Genomic DNA, 17747 nt, shown 5'->3' with positions numbered 1-17747 from the left:
TCCGGCAAATTCTCTCATTCGGGACTGGTGAGGTCCTGAGGGTGCCGGACAAGAGAGGTCCGATTTGTACTTGACCTGCTTTTACTGAACATAGAAACAAATGTTGACTAGAAGTGTTGTCCATTCATCAGGAATTTAGTTATTGAGCGTTTTCAATAACAAATATCACAGAGGTTACCATTGCAACCTGCCTGCTTTTCTGAATATAAAAGTACAGGCTGAAGCTCTCTAGTCCGGCACCCTTAAGATCTGACCGGTTCCAAACCAGAGAATTTGCCGAACCACAGAAGGTCAATATTGTTTAGCAGCATGACCAACACTTCCACTGCTTACTGGGTCTTAGGAGACATTTAGGGGTAAATTTGAGATAAATAACAGCACAGAATACTGAGAGTTTCGATGGGAAACTTGGCCACACCTGTGATAAGTGGACATCTGACTAACTAAAATCATGCTGAACCACAGATGTTGCCAGACCAGAGAATGCTGGATTAGAGAGGTTCAACCTGTACTGTTCAAAATGAATCATGATGCAGTACACAGTTAGGAATGAAACAGTCACAACCTTTAGAGTTTTGTTTTTTGCTTAGTCATATTTTGATATTCCCATATAGACATCACTGGTAATTACCTGCAAATGATGACTGTACAGATTTTACTGGCTGACATGTTGCTGTAGCTGTTGTGTTGGTCCCAAAGAGATCAGCTAAGTGAGGTAATATTTGTAATTGGTCTAAATTCTATTGGTGAAAGAGACAAGCATTTGAACTATGCAATGCTCTTGTTCAGAATTTATTGGTATCCATTTCGATATGGTTTTACTACAAACCTTCAATATAAGGTCTCCTGTTACAGTGCCTGAACTAAACAACTTCATCTCCCTGAAATTGTCTCTTACACTAAACCAAAGATTCTCCCCAAACGTATTAGTTGTTTCCTGCAAGCCTTGCAAATTCTAAAATCCACATTTAAAAGAAAAGTTGCAGTTTTTGTGCAGTTAACTTTCCATTGGTGTCTGCTCCACATATTGTAGCTGAGTGATAAATAAAATGCCCATGCTATCAAATACTTCTGGTCATCCATGTAATGTGATTTTACAGGCGGAAGCCCACCAGTGTACTAAGAAATTTTACAGGATGAAGGCAACTAGCAAAGTAGCTATCTCTTTTGACCAGTTAAAATCAGCACAGAAAGATACAAAACAACTAATGGGTTAGTTTCTCCACCGATCTAAATCAGTGTAGTTCTATGGCATTTGGTACAGCTACTTCGATTTACACCAGTTAAGAATGTGGTTCCAAATGTCTCAGAAACTGTGTAAATCTGATCGGCTAAGAATGTAACTCTGAGTTATGGCTTAGAAAGAAAATGTTTCTACACTAGTTCCACCTACTGGACTCCAAGATGTAATAGCTGCCAACAAAGTACAATAACACAAAGTCTAAATGGATGGTAGCTAAATCAAGTGTGCTATTATGACTTGTATGGCATTTATATATGAAAAATATTTTTTAGGGTTATTTTGTTTTAAATGCATCAATCAAGATGTATTTCTGTTATTACCATTCTCTACAGCAAGCTCTAGTATGATAAAAAGAAAATAAGATGCCCAAAATGGGGAGTGCTAAAATAATAGGGTATATAAGTTATAAAAGGAAAAATCAAGTAGGAGAAAAGATCACAGCAGGAAGAGACAGCTGGATTCATGTTTATCATTTTGAGGCCTTTTCCACCATCTGGAAACTAATTTCTTTTCTGTTTATGTATATACTCACCAACCAGTTTCTGCAATTTCTCAATAAATGTGATAACTAATTTTTGACTCTGTCTCCCTCTGGAAAAGAGTCAGAATAACTACCCTGATGTCATTGGACTCAGTGTGTCACGTTGTAATCTTTAGGATGATTACAAATCTAAAATAGGGTTCTCTGAGGAAAATACAGATTGCCTAGTTCATTCCTAATCAGATCACTCCTAAAACCAGGAGCTGGCCTCTCTCTGTTTCATACCTTTCCCTGTGGTAATTCATTGTTTGGCATTTGTCTTCAGTAAGTAGGTGGGGTGGTGGGAATTGATACCACAGAAAGTCATTAGTGATTGAATGATTGAATGTGAATGCAAAAAAAAAAAAAGGCAAAATCCTAAATGAGCAATAAATCTTTGCATTCTCCCTATTGTTTTTCTCTTCTCTTCCTTTTAATCATTTGCTTGTGCATTAATGTATGCTCTATATCCTCGATATCTCCCCATTCAGTCTCTTCAAGGCCTTACATTTGAAAGTAAAATCCTGACACATTTCTCCCAGCTATAGTCACCCTGCATAGTACTGATTAAAGCTACAGTCAGCCTGCCTTAGCACTGATTAAAATCGTCTGCTCAAGTGTAAGATTTGGGTACTTCAACGTTCTTATATAAATGTGACGGGGGAAAAAATGTTCTTTTAACAGAACAAGTAAAACACAATCAGCCAATAAGCACATCCACTGTAGATGTTGCATAAGCAAAAATAATTTGGCTGAATATGTAGATGTTTGCAGGGTTATGGAATAATTCTGTCTATCGCTATATAACTTTTAATCTGTCAGATGGCTTGAAAAGCGAGTGTTTTAAATGCAACTATTTATGTTTGTAATTTTTCAGTGTCCCTCCACCTATACGTCTCTCCCTGTTTTATCACAGGGTTCTGTCATAAATTAACAGTTTATGCTACATGGGTTACAATTAATTTCAGTGCTGCTTGTTACCAATAAAAAGATACTTCATAAATATTTGTGTGTGGGTTTTTTGATAGATGATAATAGCAGAGAAGAGAAGCAAAGTACTGAAGAAACTGAGAACCGGAGCCAAGAAGCAGGTTTGTGCTGAGCTCTTTAAAACTTTCTCCCAGGCTTTATGCACCTTAGTGAACAATAACCTTAGTCAATGCTATTGACTGAAAATGTTTGTACGTTTTCACCAGATTAACCCAGGGCTTGTGTACTTCTCCCTTTGGAGACCACAGTTCCATTCATTATGAATGAAAGCGTTGCAGTGCAGGAATGCAGACTTTCCTGTTTAAGTTACTAGCTCTACATTCCCTCTTTAAACTGGAATATATCTCGCTAATCCACTAAGTAGAAAAATATAATGTTCCATGCATGTTTACATCAATGTATCACTATATAAGAACAAATAATGAGAAAAGTTTGGAGTGAAGAGGGAGAGATCTAAAACTGGTCTTTCAAAGTTTTAAGGGTTCTTTTAGATTGTAATATCTATTTTTCCAGTAATTTTCTGCTGATCCCAGAAAATTGGATTATTAAGATTTACATCCAAACAGAAAAGAGTCTAATGTGAAAATTCAAACCTGCAAGTAAATGTCAGAGTTCATAAAGTACTAGATTTGCAAAGGGTGGGTTTATAAATATGTTACAACTTATGAATTTGGACATTTTAAAATAAAATGGTACTCTATTCCAAATGGATTCCTACCTATGTTTTTTCTCATTTATCCCTCTCTCTCTCTCTCTCTCTCTCTCTCTCTCTCTCTCTCTCTCTCTCACACACACACACACACACACACACACACACACACACACACACACACACACACACACACACACGTGACAAATCAAAACAGCTATAACTACCCTTATTTCTTTGGATTTCCAGCCCACTTCTATACAATAAAGTGCTTTTTCTTATTTTTAATGTTGTTCTATGTCTGACTGATACCAGCTCACTAATACACTGAAACACTGTGTTGCATACACAGACTGAATTCAGGTAGCACAAAACATCTCCGCTTAGAACTTTTTGATCAGCTCTGAAAGCTTTTATTATTACTTAGAAGACAGAGTGGGGGCAGTCAGTAAATGCAATAGAGTGAAGCTGCCAGATAGACTGCCTACATTACTGAGCCATCTGGTCTGGTGACTGTTGCGGTTCCTTGTGAAGAAAGAAATTTGCGTTGTGGTGATAAACTTCTTCCCCCTTTGCTGTTTTCGGAGTAGAGGAAACACGGTGTGTGAAAAGCTTTCCCTTTTCTCTTCTGCATTCTACTTGAGTTTTATTCCATTCTCTGTTAAACTGAGGCCATTCTTGGATGCTTGCAATTTACCTGGTTTCATCCACTTATCTCTCTTCCCTAGTCTTGCTTCCTTTAATCTTACCATAACAAACACACATGCACTAACTCATATCCTTCAAGGGCCTGATCCAGAGCTTATTGAAGGCAATGGAAAAAATGCCCTGTGACTTCACTGGGCTTTGGATCCAGTTCCCTAAGTTTTGGACTCCCCTTTTATCCACCTGGGTAAGCAGCTTCTTTGCAGACTACTGTATCCTACAAGAGCCTTAGAACAAAGCCAGTCACCCACCTCACTTCCTTTCCTACATTTAACGGCTTCACCTCTGCAGTGCTCATAGACTTAAGCAGCCAAAGGGCAAAAGTCACGAGATCACTGGATTAGGGTCTTTTGTGTAGTAGTGAGTTGTAGTACCGGCATGTAGATGCTTTGAAAATTCTGCATAACCTTTGCCTGATGAGCTGTTAGTTCACTATTCATCTTCCGACTTCATGAAATAGTACTGTGCTGCTAGCAGTCCAAACTCCAGAGGTTTCTGCTTAACCTAGATAAATTACCTTCTAAAAATATCCTGAGTGGTCCACTAGATATTCAGATACTTTAGCTTCTTTCTCTGATGAGATGCCTGTTTCCTTTGTTTATTAACTCATGAAACAAATAAGTTGCAATGAGTTGCATTTCATCTTTCCCATGGGAAGCACCTGTGAAAATGCTTACTTTTAAAACTCTTACGTAGCTTGCTTGGATGTCTTGTTTCTTTCAGAAATGCCATTCTGACGGGGCCATGCTACAAACTGTTATACCAGAAACATGATGTTCATTTTTTTTACTGTCATTTATGCTATTGGCATAGAAGTATGCTGACTGAATGATGAAATCATAGAGGTGCTGTTAGATTCAGCATTACTCACTGGGACAAAATAATGCACGGAACTTCTTGTAGACAACTTCTGTTTCTATCCGTTGGCAATATACATATGAAATTACCTGATTTTCATCCACAGTTGCTAAAATAGTTTGTGAAATGTAGAAAAAATAGTCAGTTGCACACAAAAAGTTTCTAGTAATTATAAATAACATGGGGTATGTCTACACTAGCCCCCTAGTTTGAACTAGAGAGGCTAATGTAGGCATTCGAAATTGCAAATCAAGCCCGGGATTTAAATATCCCGCACTTGATTTGCATCTTCCCGGCCTGTCGCCATTTTTTGAAATTTACAAGTCCGGATTAACTGCCCGCGTCTACACGAGGCAGGGGCCCAGTAGTTCAAATTAAAGCCCTAAATTGAACTACCTGTTATTCCTCCTGACCCAGGTTCAGTTCCTTCGCTGAACATACATCTCTTGTGTTGCAGAATACGGTCCTAGCTACTGGGCTGTTGAATTGTGTTTGGATCTCCTGCATCCTGTATGAATTGCCTACCTACTGTGCTAAAGACTACAAAGTGACATAGCACTTTGAATGTTGGTCTTTTCCAATCTATCCCAATGAAGCAGTTCAGCTGTTCATACATAATTAGTCAGGCAGGCAGGAACACGAACTTGTGTCCCTCAAATTGCTGATGAGTGCCCAGACCACCAGGATATTGAGTCATGCTTATTCTTATTCCCTCACCCAATTACTATTCATTGTCCTTATAAACTAATTTTAATTGCCACCATGAATGACACAAATTGCACTCAGCTCTAGTAGTTGCTACATTTCATTGTTCAAATGAGTTCTTTACATGGGAATCCTCTAATTAGATTCTTATTAAAAATAATATTAATGTTTTGCAAAATTAACATCTTGATCCCTCAAGGTACTACCAAAACTCTTAGACACCCTCCCACCCCAAATCAGAAAAGCACATAAGCATCTCTTTTTAAGTCCCATTGAAGTCAATGGGAATCAAACACATGCTTAAATTACAGACTTAAATGCTCTTCTCCCTATAGAAGGATTATGCCTATGCTTAAGTGCTCCCAGGTCCGAATCCAGAGTCCTTGCATGATCAAGCCCCTATAATGCTTGCCAAATGAAAATCTTACGGTACAATTCACCCATGAGGTAGGTAGGTATTATTATTATCCATGTCTTACAGAGAAGAGAGGAGAGTGGAAATGTAGGACTTAATCCAGGACCACTGATGTTTATCATGGCCGTAGGTGGAAACAGCATCATGTCAATAGAAGCCCGTGACAAACAAGGAAATAGAACCCAAATGCACTGACTCCTCTTCTAGCTACAAAGTCTCCAAATGCATTTGGTATACCAGCCACCCACCCTGTTATCTAATAAATAACCACATTTTCTCTTTTGCTTCCCCTGTTTTTCCAGATGAGACAAAACCCACAGCTGTGCCCAGCCCACCATCAGAAGAAGGGGTAGAGCTGTGCAAGGATAAAGGTACGGCTTTATCTCAAACTGTTCAATCCAAAGATTCACATGGCCATATTTTCCTCCACATCTGCAAAAAGCCAAACAGAGACTTTAGAAAATCAGAAATCAGTGACAAACTTAGATTTTTATTTTTAAATGATTTTCTCATGCAACACATGGCACCAGCTATTGTGCCGGTGTGAGAGGCGCCACGAAATCTTAGGTTTCAGCATTATGGAGTTAATACAAAGGTGTACCATGCTTGAAATACCAGATATAGGCCCCAAATCTGATCTCAGTAGGATGGCTTGTGTGTAAAGCTAAGTGAATGAATAAATCTTTGAAGTAGCAAGGCCTTAATTAGCTCTGTCCTGATGGAAAAAAGATAAAAAACAGTAATTTATAAACACGTCATGGGGAGGCCATAGGAGATGAAGTCATAAAGGAGAGAGGGAATAATGTTTATCTTGTGCAGATTATGCTGGACACTCAAATCATTTTGAGTGTGATAAATAGTTAGAAGTGTCACGGGGCCAAATGACAAAGAGTTTAGGAAACAAGGCAGGGCGGTTATTTAATGCTTCAAGCGGGGGTTCTCCTGTTTTGTTGTTCGGTTTACAGATAGCAAACCAATACAGAAACATACTGTTCTTGATCCTTTTTAAGGCATCACACCATCTAGTCTCCATTGTCTTAGAATTCTTTTTGGTATGTGTGTAAAAAAACAAACAAACAAACAAAAAAAAACCCCATGATGATTTATAAAATCTTTGCTGCTAGAAATTCAAAACAGGAGTTATCTTATCTATAATATAGTCCATCAATACAGCCTTCAAGTAAGACTAACAGAAAAATGTTAATGCATTTTGCTGAGATAAGTTAATGGATGTTAATAATTATGTTATTTATTTTAAGAGTTAATGTTTAATTCAATGCTACCGTTTTACCCTTTCTTTTTTTAGGAAGGTGTGAGGAAGTGGGTGTGAAATCTCACTTTGTTGTTGCAAAATAGCATATTAAGGAGTCCACTGTCTTTTCCCAATTATGGGTTCAAAGCTCAGTTTAGGTTGATTTAACTCGTTCTTTCAAGTGGCTGATAGAAAAACTGTTTAGTTTTAAAAAAAAACTGGCCAGAATACTGTATTTGTCACTGAAATCCTTATTGATTAAGGTCACAGCAAGGCTAACAGCAGTCAGAAATAGTTAGAGTTCATTCTAAGCATGGTTGGTGATTGATTAACCTTCGAAGTACCCATCATCTTTGTGTGTAACCATTCTTCTAACTTTATCCATAGGGTTAATATACTCTTGTCTGGGAATAGGGAACAGATTTTCTTACTAAGGACAATATGAACAGAAAAATTAGTTTATCTGCTTCATGCTGATAGGGTAATTAAAGTTAAGAAATTGTGCTTAAAATCATGCAAAGAATGTATTACAAGACTGTGGCATTTCACACACAAGATTCCAAGGTCCAGAGTCCTAGTTACTCCATCCATGGGTTGGACAGAGTGGAGCAAAGATATCTTAAAGCCACCTTTTCATTCTTCATTTTGTGGGGTAATGCAGAGCCTGCCTGGTTCATGATGTAAGTTAAAAGGCTCCCGTGCTCTGGTTCCATGGCCTTTGGGAAGCACAGTTACATTGCTGTGCAGACTGGTCACACCCCTACTGTCTCCCTACCCCTGCTGCCTGTGTAGAATTCTTAATGCCAACACTACACCAACCTCAGAAGCCCTTTGTGCAGACTGTATTCTAAGGGAACCAGTTTCCCTCTCTCTGAGACTGCCAGAATAGTCTAAAGGGTCATTACAGTCACTGGAAATCAAGCCCCATGTGTATTTTTTTTTAAAAGGGAGCGGGGGCATTTGTTATTGTATTATAATATAGGTCTGGTCTACACTAGACCTGGAAGGTCTGGTTAAGGTCTGTAATAACAGCCACATAAAATTCCTTAAGCAGAGCTTGGCTTCATCTGCACGGAGGGAGGCCACTGGGAGCAAATGCTACCACCAGCTTCCCTTGCTCCTCATGACTGCGAGGAGTATGGGTGCTGATCAGAGCTACCTTCAGCATTCAATTTAGAGGGTTTTAACTAGACCCACTAAAATGAACACCAGAAAATCGATCTCCAGCAAAGCAAGTGAAGGCCATAGTATATTTTGGGGGGACATGTGCCTTTAAAAATCTCATACAGCACCAATATGTACTTTGGGATTATTCTTGGATTGTAGGATTTTCTATTACACTGTTTCAGGAAGATTCAAATATGTGACAGAGGTATGTAAGTTATCGTCTGAAATTTAGCGTTGGTACAACCTGAGAAGGAACAGCACATACGTTTTTAAAGACTATTATTCCAAAAATATTAGGGCTCAGATGGTCCCTCCTACCAAAGGGGAATGCAAATTCCTCTCACTCTCTCTGTAGATTGTTCTTCACCAGTCCCAGCCTGATTCAGTTAGTGCTGATAAAGCACATGCCTTCCTCTTCTATCAGGAGAACTACTATGGGGAGTTTGTAAAGAGAGTTCATAGAGAAACCATGCTCCAGTGGTGCCTGGGGATCACCTTGATGATTCATGTTTGGATCTCCCCTGTTCTTTGGTGGCCAACCACAGTACCAGTTTCACTGGAGAAGGAGGGGAGGCAAAGTTCATCCCTGATAGAAGAAGTAGAAGGAAACTCCTAAGAAAATGCCTGACCAGAGAGAGCATTGGGTCAAAACTTTGGAAGATCTAAAATAAATGGCCACAAATTAAAAAATATATATATTGAATTTAAAAATATAATTAAGGTTCCAAACCATTAATCATACAATATAGGTAGGCTTGGAAGGAACTGATTTTTATTGGCCCATGTCAGTAAATCTGTATTTCACAATATGTACACAAAGCAATGAAAGATTCCATTCATTGGTGATGATAAAAATGTACAGAAAGCCAAAATAAGAAAAATGCTGCTTGAAAACGTATTACATTTTGATTTAAGGGTGTATACTTTGTGTATTTTGACGCATGATGTTGTGTATTAACTTTAAAGATAAAACTTTAACTTTTTGAATCTCAGTGTCTACTGTTAAATAATTATCTGACATCCGCACATAATTTCCCACAAATGTGAAACCGTAAATAGATATGATTTTTCTATTGTATAAAAGGGCGGGGAGGCTAAAATTGAAGTCTTAGAGGGGTAGGCATGTTAGTCTGTATGTGCAAAAACAATGAGGAATCCTATTTCACCTTAAAGATTAACAGATCCGCTAAAGTGGGTTTTTACCCATGAAAGCTTATGCCCAAATAAATCTGTTAGGCCATGTCTACACTACAGATAAAATCAAAGCAGCCACAGTTGATCTTCCAGGGTTCAAATTAGTGGGTCTAATTCGAACTGAGAGGGTGTTCCCGTCGATGCTGGAAGTCCTGCTCCTATGAGGATTAAGGGAAGTCAAAGGAAGAGTGCGTTCCCGTCGACCTCCTGCAATGTGGATGGCATCAAAATTCGAATTAAGATACTTTGACTTAAGTTACGCAATTAATGTAGCTGTAGTTGCATATCTTAATTCAAACAGATCGCCTAGTGTAGACCAGGGGTTAGTCTTACAGGTGCAACAGGACTCCTTATTGGGGGTTTTTTTTAAGTGAACATCAAGATTATCTGTCCAAATTATGGAAAAGTAAAAATTGCTTTCTGCCAGTCCTAGCTATATGTAAGAGTTAGAACTGGCAGATAAATGCATTCTAAAATGAAATAAATTCAAATCAGTTCTTCTACCCTTATCTGAGAACACCAGTGCTCACAGGGTAGGTTGCATTTCACTTACAACAGATATCACAGACATCTCTTAGGGGAAAAGAAGTGATGCGCTCTGTGCCATTTGAGATATTTGTGAGATAACAGCAGTTGCAGGAGAAACACAGAATGAAGGATGAGCTGCTGTTCACATTTTTTAATAGAATCAAAATCCTGTAACTTAGCTTGGAACGAGTAGATCTCTGCCCCCTCGCAATCCCTGAACTCTTTCGAGAATCAAGGCCTTTTAATTTTGCTCTTACACTCCACATTTCAGATTCATATAGAGGTGAAAGTAGGCTGGTATGGTGTACTGCGAAGAAGAGGCTGTACACAGAGACATTAAAATTCTCTGCCCCTTTTGCTCCCCCTCCATTGGCAGTCCTGCTGGTTAGGTCTAACACCACTACCAGACCCTATCTGCAAGGACACCAATGGGGGGGGGGGGGACTAAAGGAGCAGCTGCTTTGGGGCCTAGCAATTTAAAAGGGTCTAGTGCTCCCGGCAGTCACTACTGCAGCAGCAGCAGCCAGAGCCCCGGAGCTCCCAGCTGCCCCCGTTGCAGCTGCAAAGCTCTGAAGGGCTCCCTAGAGCCCCTCCCCCTTCTGCCTGAAGCCCTACTCCTTACGGGGGCCTGGAGCATCCTCCCAACTTGCCTATGACCCCAGCCAGCCCAGGCTGAATATTGGTAAGTCCTGGTACTTACTTTCACCCTGGATTCATCTATCTATCTATATTTGAGAGGTTTGTGTTTGTCTGTGTGTCTGTCCGCAAGTCTGTTTGTTCAAGAACTCTGTCTAAATGGTAAGAGCGAGGACCACACAATTTGGCAGGCAGCTTCCTCTTCTCCTAACTTAATGCAAGGGCAGGGTTTGGTTGTGTCAGGACAACTAGAAGCCTCAGGAAAGGGTTTGGTTTTCCGTAACGTGCAAAGAGAGAGGCAGTTGTTCAGAGAGATACAATACTGAGAATGGCCACTGGGGGCAGCGAGGCCACAGTCTGGAGAGTTATCCTGCAGCATGTCCACTGCATGAGAACAGCTGTACCACCAAGGGAGTGGCCAGCTGAGCTGAGGCTCTGCCATCTTGCCTGCCAGCACACTGGGTCAGTAGCCCTCCTGGCCCCAAACTCTTTCCCCTCACTCCCGGCTCATGGCCACAGTTCCGGAGGAGGGGGGAGAAAAAGGGCCCCTGGAGGCAGGAGGACCTTGAGAGAGAGAAAAGGCTCCTGGAGGTAGCGGGTGTGGGGGGCTTGAGGGAAAAGAAAGGCCCCTGGCAGCTTGCGGGGGGGAGCTGGAGGAAGAGAAAAGGCCTATGCCAGACGGGACTTCCCATCCTGAGCCCCTTTTCACCCACCAACTCTCACACACACCTCAGACTCCTGCACTGCACTGGCACCCACATCCCCAATGCCCTGCCCTCACTCCTGCACGCACACACACACCCACTCTGCCAGCTCCCAAGCTATTATCCTATATTTACTGATTTTAATCCATTTAAAAATAATACAGTAACTTTCAGAAAACTTATAAGCAGATGGGGAAATGGCACCTCTATGAAATCCTAGCATTTCTAAAAACAGCCTTCACATGATTTGCCCACTGAGCTAACAACAGCCAAAAAAAGCCACATCCTGGACTTAATAAACTTTATAATTGATCTTCAGCTAACTGCAATGAATGTAAATTGTTTTAAGACATTGCATTTTTCCAGTTTTTTCACCTTATTAAAATGAAGGAAGGCATGTGGCAAATAAGCTCCAAGCCATGCAGCTTCAAAGAAATAGATGTGCACAGTTTGACCACTGACAAACTACTGAGATTAGCAGGTCTACTGTCCCCATTCTATGAAAATATAAAAGCATCTTTCAGTATGTTAGATTTGTTGATAGCAAGTCCATAATAGAACAACAATACTCTTTTCTCTACTAAAGTATTAGCACACTATGGGAATCAGAAAAATGAGAAATAATAATATATGTAAATATATATTGTTACATGAATCTTAATGCTTGTGAAATGTGCCATATTGGTAGCCCTGGACAGATAATGACTGTCAACTTTGTTGCAATCTATGCTCTAGGTTTTTTTAACTACCGTACCAGTATGAATGCAATCTTTTCTATAGGGCTCATCACTAGAAGCAAAAGGAGTTGTTCAATTCCCCTGCCAATTCACGCCTCACTTTAAGAACACAACCTTTATTCATGACAGCAATTGAGCAGCTGCTTAACTTGAGCACAGGCTATGTCCACTGACTTCCATGGTTTGAAACACATCCTTGTGTTCTGTCCTGAATTGGGATGGATGCCAATGCCAATTAGTCCCCAAAAGCAGCGGCAGTTTTTGAGACGTTATAAATAAAGCCTCTTACTTGGGCCCTCTCTGTCAATTTTTATTAGTGATTTTACAGAAAAGAGAGAAACAGAAATTACAATTTTTTAGATAGGGCTCGCATGTCTGAACAGTTCAGTGGGCATATTTTGGAAGGCTCTTAATGTTATAGATTACTGTAAGACTACCTTGTCTTTTTGAAAGAAAATCTCTTCCATTCCCCACCTGAGAGAGATACAGATGAAAAGCAGTTACTCAAGCCAGGTCTACACTAGACCTGGAAGTTCGGGTTAGGGTAAGTAATTCCAGCTATGTAAAACACGTAGCTGGAGTCGGCTAACCTTAACCTGTGCTTGGCATTGTCTTCACAGAGGGAGGCCAATAGGAGCAAATGCCACATTCAGTTGAGTGGGTCTTAACTAGATCTGCTAAACTGAATGCCAAAAGCTTGATCTCTAGCGCAGGTAGTGAAGATGTGGTGGAAGAGAAACATTCTCCAGACAGGAAGGTCCCCATGTAGACTCTTCCTATTGTCTTTAAACAAATACATCTTGGTATCCCACCTCTTCTCAGCAGTAAGACAAAACATATTCAATTTTAGATATTTAGTTGCGCTAAACAGCATTTCTTCCTATCACAAGGATACAGGGATGTTAGGTATTGTTCTCTGCAAGTATCTCTTACTGCAGTCTGTGCCAGCTCTCCACTTACATCATCCTGATGTCAGGAACATTGCCTTTTCTCACTGAATAGCACTTTCCAATAGAGATGACGCCCTCCCTCCCGCAAGAAGTGTTAGTGTTTTGCCTTTGAAGTTTTGTATGCATAGCTATTAGTTCGTTCTTTGTGGGGTGGCAGCTCTACGCAAAACCTTTGGCAGCGCTTCATTACTGACATGCACATTGCAGTAGGTTCTTTTAGTAAGTCTCAATTTAGAAACGCTTATTTATAAACACAAAACACTGTGATTTGAATGATTAGTATTTATACTGCGGTAAAATACATATAAGACAGGCAACATATGGTTCTGTTATGCCTGCCCATTCAGAACTATCAACTCATTATAAATAGATCATTAAACAGCCATCATGTAATAAAGATTTTCCTCCACTATTTGACTTATGCTAGTTTTTAATCTCTAACTTTGAGGGGAGAGGTTCTTCATCCCATTACCAATCACCTGCCCCATCGAGTCCTCTGTGCCCTGATTTAACAGTGATTTGGTGTTGCATCAAAAATGAAAATGATGCCTTAGGCCTCGAAAGCTTATGCTCCAATGCATCTGTTAGTCTATAAGGTGCTACAGGACTCCTTGTCGCCTTTGCATTATGTAACCCTATCAGAGTGTCTGTACATACTGTGCCAATATTAATTAATTAGCATGTAAATACAAATTTAATTTATATTTGAAGGTCAACTAAATTAAATCCTATGTTAATTAATTTTAAAAATAAAATATCAGTTACCATACTTCCAGGTGTTCATTGAAGTCTGTGATCCTTTGGGAACCATAAACCTCACAAAAGAATGTTGCTATTTTTCTGCATTCATTGAATTTCAGTTAAAATGTCAGCTAGCCAGAGGATGTTTTTTCTCTGTAATATAGGAATTAGGGATATGGTTTGCGGTGCATTAACAGAAATGTCCTGTATTACACACTGGGGGTAACTGTACTGCTCTAATCAGCACAAGTGAGGTCTCAGTCAGAGAACAGCGTCCCATTCTGGGTGCCATATTTCTGGAAAAATGTGGCAAAAATGGAGAGAATCCAGAGAAGAGCAACAAAAAAGATTTAAGAACTGAAAGGCATGACTTGTGAGGAAAAGTTAGAAAAACTGGGAGTGTGTAGTCTTTAGAAAAGAAGCCTGAAAGGAAACCTGATAATTGTCTTCAAATATCTTCACGGCTGTTATAAAGAGGACTTCGAGTCATTGTTTTCTGTGTTCACTCAAGGCAGGACAAGGATTAATGGGCTTAACCTGCAACAAGGGAGCTGTAGGTTAGATCTGTTCTAATTCTAAAGGTATTTAAGCTCTGGAATGAGTATTCAAAGGAAATTGTGGAACCTCATTATTGGGGTTTTTAAAAACAGGTTGGACAAACACCTGTCAGAGATTGTCTAGGTTCATTTAGTCCTGCTGCAGGAAGATGTCTGGACTCGACTTTACAAGGCCTTTCCAGCTTTGTGATTCTAACAAATTCAATTTGTATAATAAGGAAAACTGTAAGCAGCCAAGGGCTATGTAAATGCTCATGGGTCTTAAAAGTCTTGTTTGGCCAATTGTAGTTTTTCCCGTGGGAAGGTTCCTGATGTCCTCAAGAGTCAAGAATAAATCCAGGATACACAAGCCTCTAAAAATATAATGGTTGAATTCAGGGGCCATTGTGTAAGCTGGTATAAATTGCGTGTCAATAAGTGGATGAAAATCCCCTGAATCAAAAGCCAAGGTTTTAAAAAATGAAGTGCCTAATGTTAGGGTCCTAAATCCATATTTGGGTATCTAAATGTGTGACCTGATTTTCAAAAGGGCAGAGAACCCAGTAGCTACTATTGTTTTCTCTCTCTCAATTTTACCCCTGGGCTATGACCAGGCCTGGAATGTTCTCAGGTGTATGAGAGGAAAAAAATCGTTTTAGATGGAAAAACTTCAGCAGCCTCAATTACACCTGTAACCATGTGATACAGCTGCAATGATCTTATTTTTTCTTTGATATGTCTAAAGATGTTTAGGAATCCAGATTGGCTATTGCACACCAGTTTTGACCCCTTGCCATCACCAGCCTGCCTCTCTCACATATCATTTCTAAAAATACAGCTGGAAATAGGTTAATTGATATTTTATTTTTAAAATTAATTAACATATGTAATTTAGTTGAGCTTTAAATGTAAGTATTTACTCTATCTTTAAATCTGCCTTTTCTCAACAAAGTAAGTCCTGACAATTTCCAGATCCTGTTACTTTATCCTCCATAAAGATTTGTTTTTTCTTTTCTGTCCACATAGCTAAAACTCTCATCTGGGTCTTCATTCATTGTGATTACTTCAACCTCATCTTATCTGTCTTTCTTGGTACCAATCTTTGCTCCATGTAAAACGTGCTGCCTAGATAATCTCCCTGCCCAATCTGACCATGACATTCCACCCTCTCTGTGTCCCTTCTCTGCAAAAGGTGCAGGCTTCTTGGCCTTATCTTTTATGGCCATTTCACATTTCAGCTCCTCCTTCGCTCTCTGCTCCTCTATCAAATTATGTCACAGCAAATATGTAACCTGCTAGTGTTATCAGCCTCCATTACCTATTACTGGGTGAGAATAAATGTCCATCTAGCACAGTATCCTGTCTTCCAATTGTGGCCGATGCCAAGAGCCCCAGAGGGAATGAACAGCCCTTGTGCAGGGTTGCCAGATTCCACTGGTTTTCTTCTGCATATTTTTTTTCCTACCGGTGTTACTAAAGTGACATGCATGTAAACCAAGGGCATGTGAAGTGAGGAGCATGCTGCTTGCACACAATGTGGATTGTAAGAGCCATGCACTCCCTTTACTTCCAGTCCAAGTGCTGCTAGCGTTCCCTCAGCACATCCCACAAATTCTTGATATGCAAGTGTAGTTAGCATAACTACTTTATCCCAGGAAACCGTCATGGTTACAACAATCTTGCAGCCCACTGACATGAACGAGGGCCACTGATGCAGCCTACTCACTAGGCTAGGTTGCCCATTTCTGTGCTAATTGCTAGCATGGTCACTAGGCCCTTTTACTGAACTAATGGCTACTATACCCATTAGGCCTGGTACCAATCACTAGCATGGGTGTTTGGAGTTTCCAGCATTTATCTATTTAATTTAATTTATTTATTTATATATATATTAATTTTTTTTAAGTATTCACTGACTGGAAACCATCCAGCAGTAATCATATCAATTCCATTGGCCTCCCTTTCCCATTCCATCTGTTCATCTCTTTTGTTGCATCTTGTTTTAATAATGTTGCAAACTCTTCAGGGCAGGGAACCATCTCACATTTTTGTACAGTGCCTAGAAGTGTGCATCTAGCACATTGGTACTGTGGTCCCTAATGGAGCCTCTCGCTGCTACCACAGACTAAATCATTGATTTTTGGTCTGCGCACTCTGATTCTGTTGCGGGTAGGAAACGGTCTCTCCTCTTGGAAGCTTCCTAAGTTGTTAGAGGAGAATTCCCTCCATTCCACTTTGAGAATGATTAGGCTCCATAAGGATAGATTAAAATGGAATCTTGGCAGATATAAAAATAACATTTTAAAGTCAAAGCTCAAGAATATCTCCCTAAATTCCCATAAATCACCATTTATAGTATTCCATTTTAACACATTTTTCACAATTTATGAGGCACAAGAATACCCTAATCATGCGTCAACTTCCATGCACACCATTACCTGTAATTTTGGATGCCTGCTTGATTTCTTTCACTCTAGAAACATTCTAGTCATTTTTCGCAGGGTCGCACTTAAAAATAAAATGCAGTGAACCTTTTTCATTCATAGCACTCTGCTTTGTCCCTCGTTAGTCTTCAGAAGCATAGTGATTTATCCAGGGTGTATGCAAGAACCAGATGTTTTGCACATTAGAAATGACAAGTAAATAAGCCATGTAGTGAATTGCTGGAGAAATTAATCTTAAAAGATCATTAAAACCACTTAACATTCAGATCTTACCAATCCCCCTCTTCCTGAATGTTTGCAAATTTTATGTTTGAGCAATGTTGCCTTACATAAAGTAATGTATGCCTATTTAAAGTAAGAAGAGTGGAGATACAGATACAACTAACATGACAACCCCTCTAATAGCAATGGAGATAGTTTATCACAATCCACATACCTCCCCTAAGGGCAAGGCTGTATCTCAGGCTACGTCTAGACTGCAAGCTTGTTTTGGAAGAAACTTTTCTGGAAGAGATCTTCTGGAAAAGCTTATTTCGAAAGAGAGCGTCCACGCAGCAAAAGCACAATGAAAAAGCGATGCGCTTTTTCGAAAAACAGCGTCCACATTTATTGGACACTATCTCGCATTTAAGTTGTGATTAGTCTGGATGGAGTGGCCACCAAGGCACCTGTGTTATTTCCTGGAGGCCTCTTCTTTCAAAAGAACTCCTTCATCTGCGTCCACACACTCTTTTTTCGAAAAACTTTTTCGTAAAACATCTTCTTCCTCGTAA

The 17747-nt window shown here is 39.8% G+C and overlaps 1 protein-coding gene and 1 long non-coding RNA gene across 7 annotated transcripts in view; one reads left to right on the top strand and one right to left on the bottom strand.

Moving 5' to 3' along the window:
* Positions 1 to 17747, top strand: part of MACROD2 (mono-ADP ribosylhydrolase 2) — a 1395588-nt gene that overhangs the window by 1306079 nt on the left and 71762 nt on the right. For 4 of the 6 annotated variants that reach the window (XM_075925640.1, XM_075925639.1, XM_075925638.1 and 1 more), the window contains 2 exons: positions 2792 to 2854; positions 6388 to 6456. In XM_075925640.1, coding sequence (XP_075781755.1) covers positions 2792 to 2854; positions 6388 to 6456 — 132 coding nt within the window. The remainder of the gene's footprint in view (positions 1 to 2791; positions 2855 to 6387; positions 6457 to 17747) is intronic. The other 2 variants (XM_075925642.1, XM_075925641.1) reach the window with 1 other exon arrangement.
* The window catches only part of LOC112544377 (uncharacterized), a 42427-nt gene continuing 31062 nt past the window's right edge, over positions 6383 to 17747 (bottom strand). The window contains exon 3 of the long non-coding RNA XR_012903030.1: positions 6383 to 6517. This is a non-coding gene — a long non-coding RNA (uncharacterized LOC112544377). The remainder of the gene's footprint in view (positions 6518 to 17747) is intronic.

The sequence above is a fragment of the Pelodiscus sinensis genome, chromosome 3, assembly GCF_049634645.1.
Source record: "Pelodiscus sinensis isolate JC-2024 chromosome 3, ASM4963464v1, whole genome shotgun sequence".
In the NCBI taxonomy this organism is placed as follows: domain Eukaryota; kingdom Metazoa; phylum Chordata; order Testudines; family Trionychidae; genus Pelodiscus; species Pelodiscus sinensis.
Note: the sequence above shows the minus strand (reverse complement) of the source record. Positions and strands in the feature narration are given on the sequence as shown.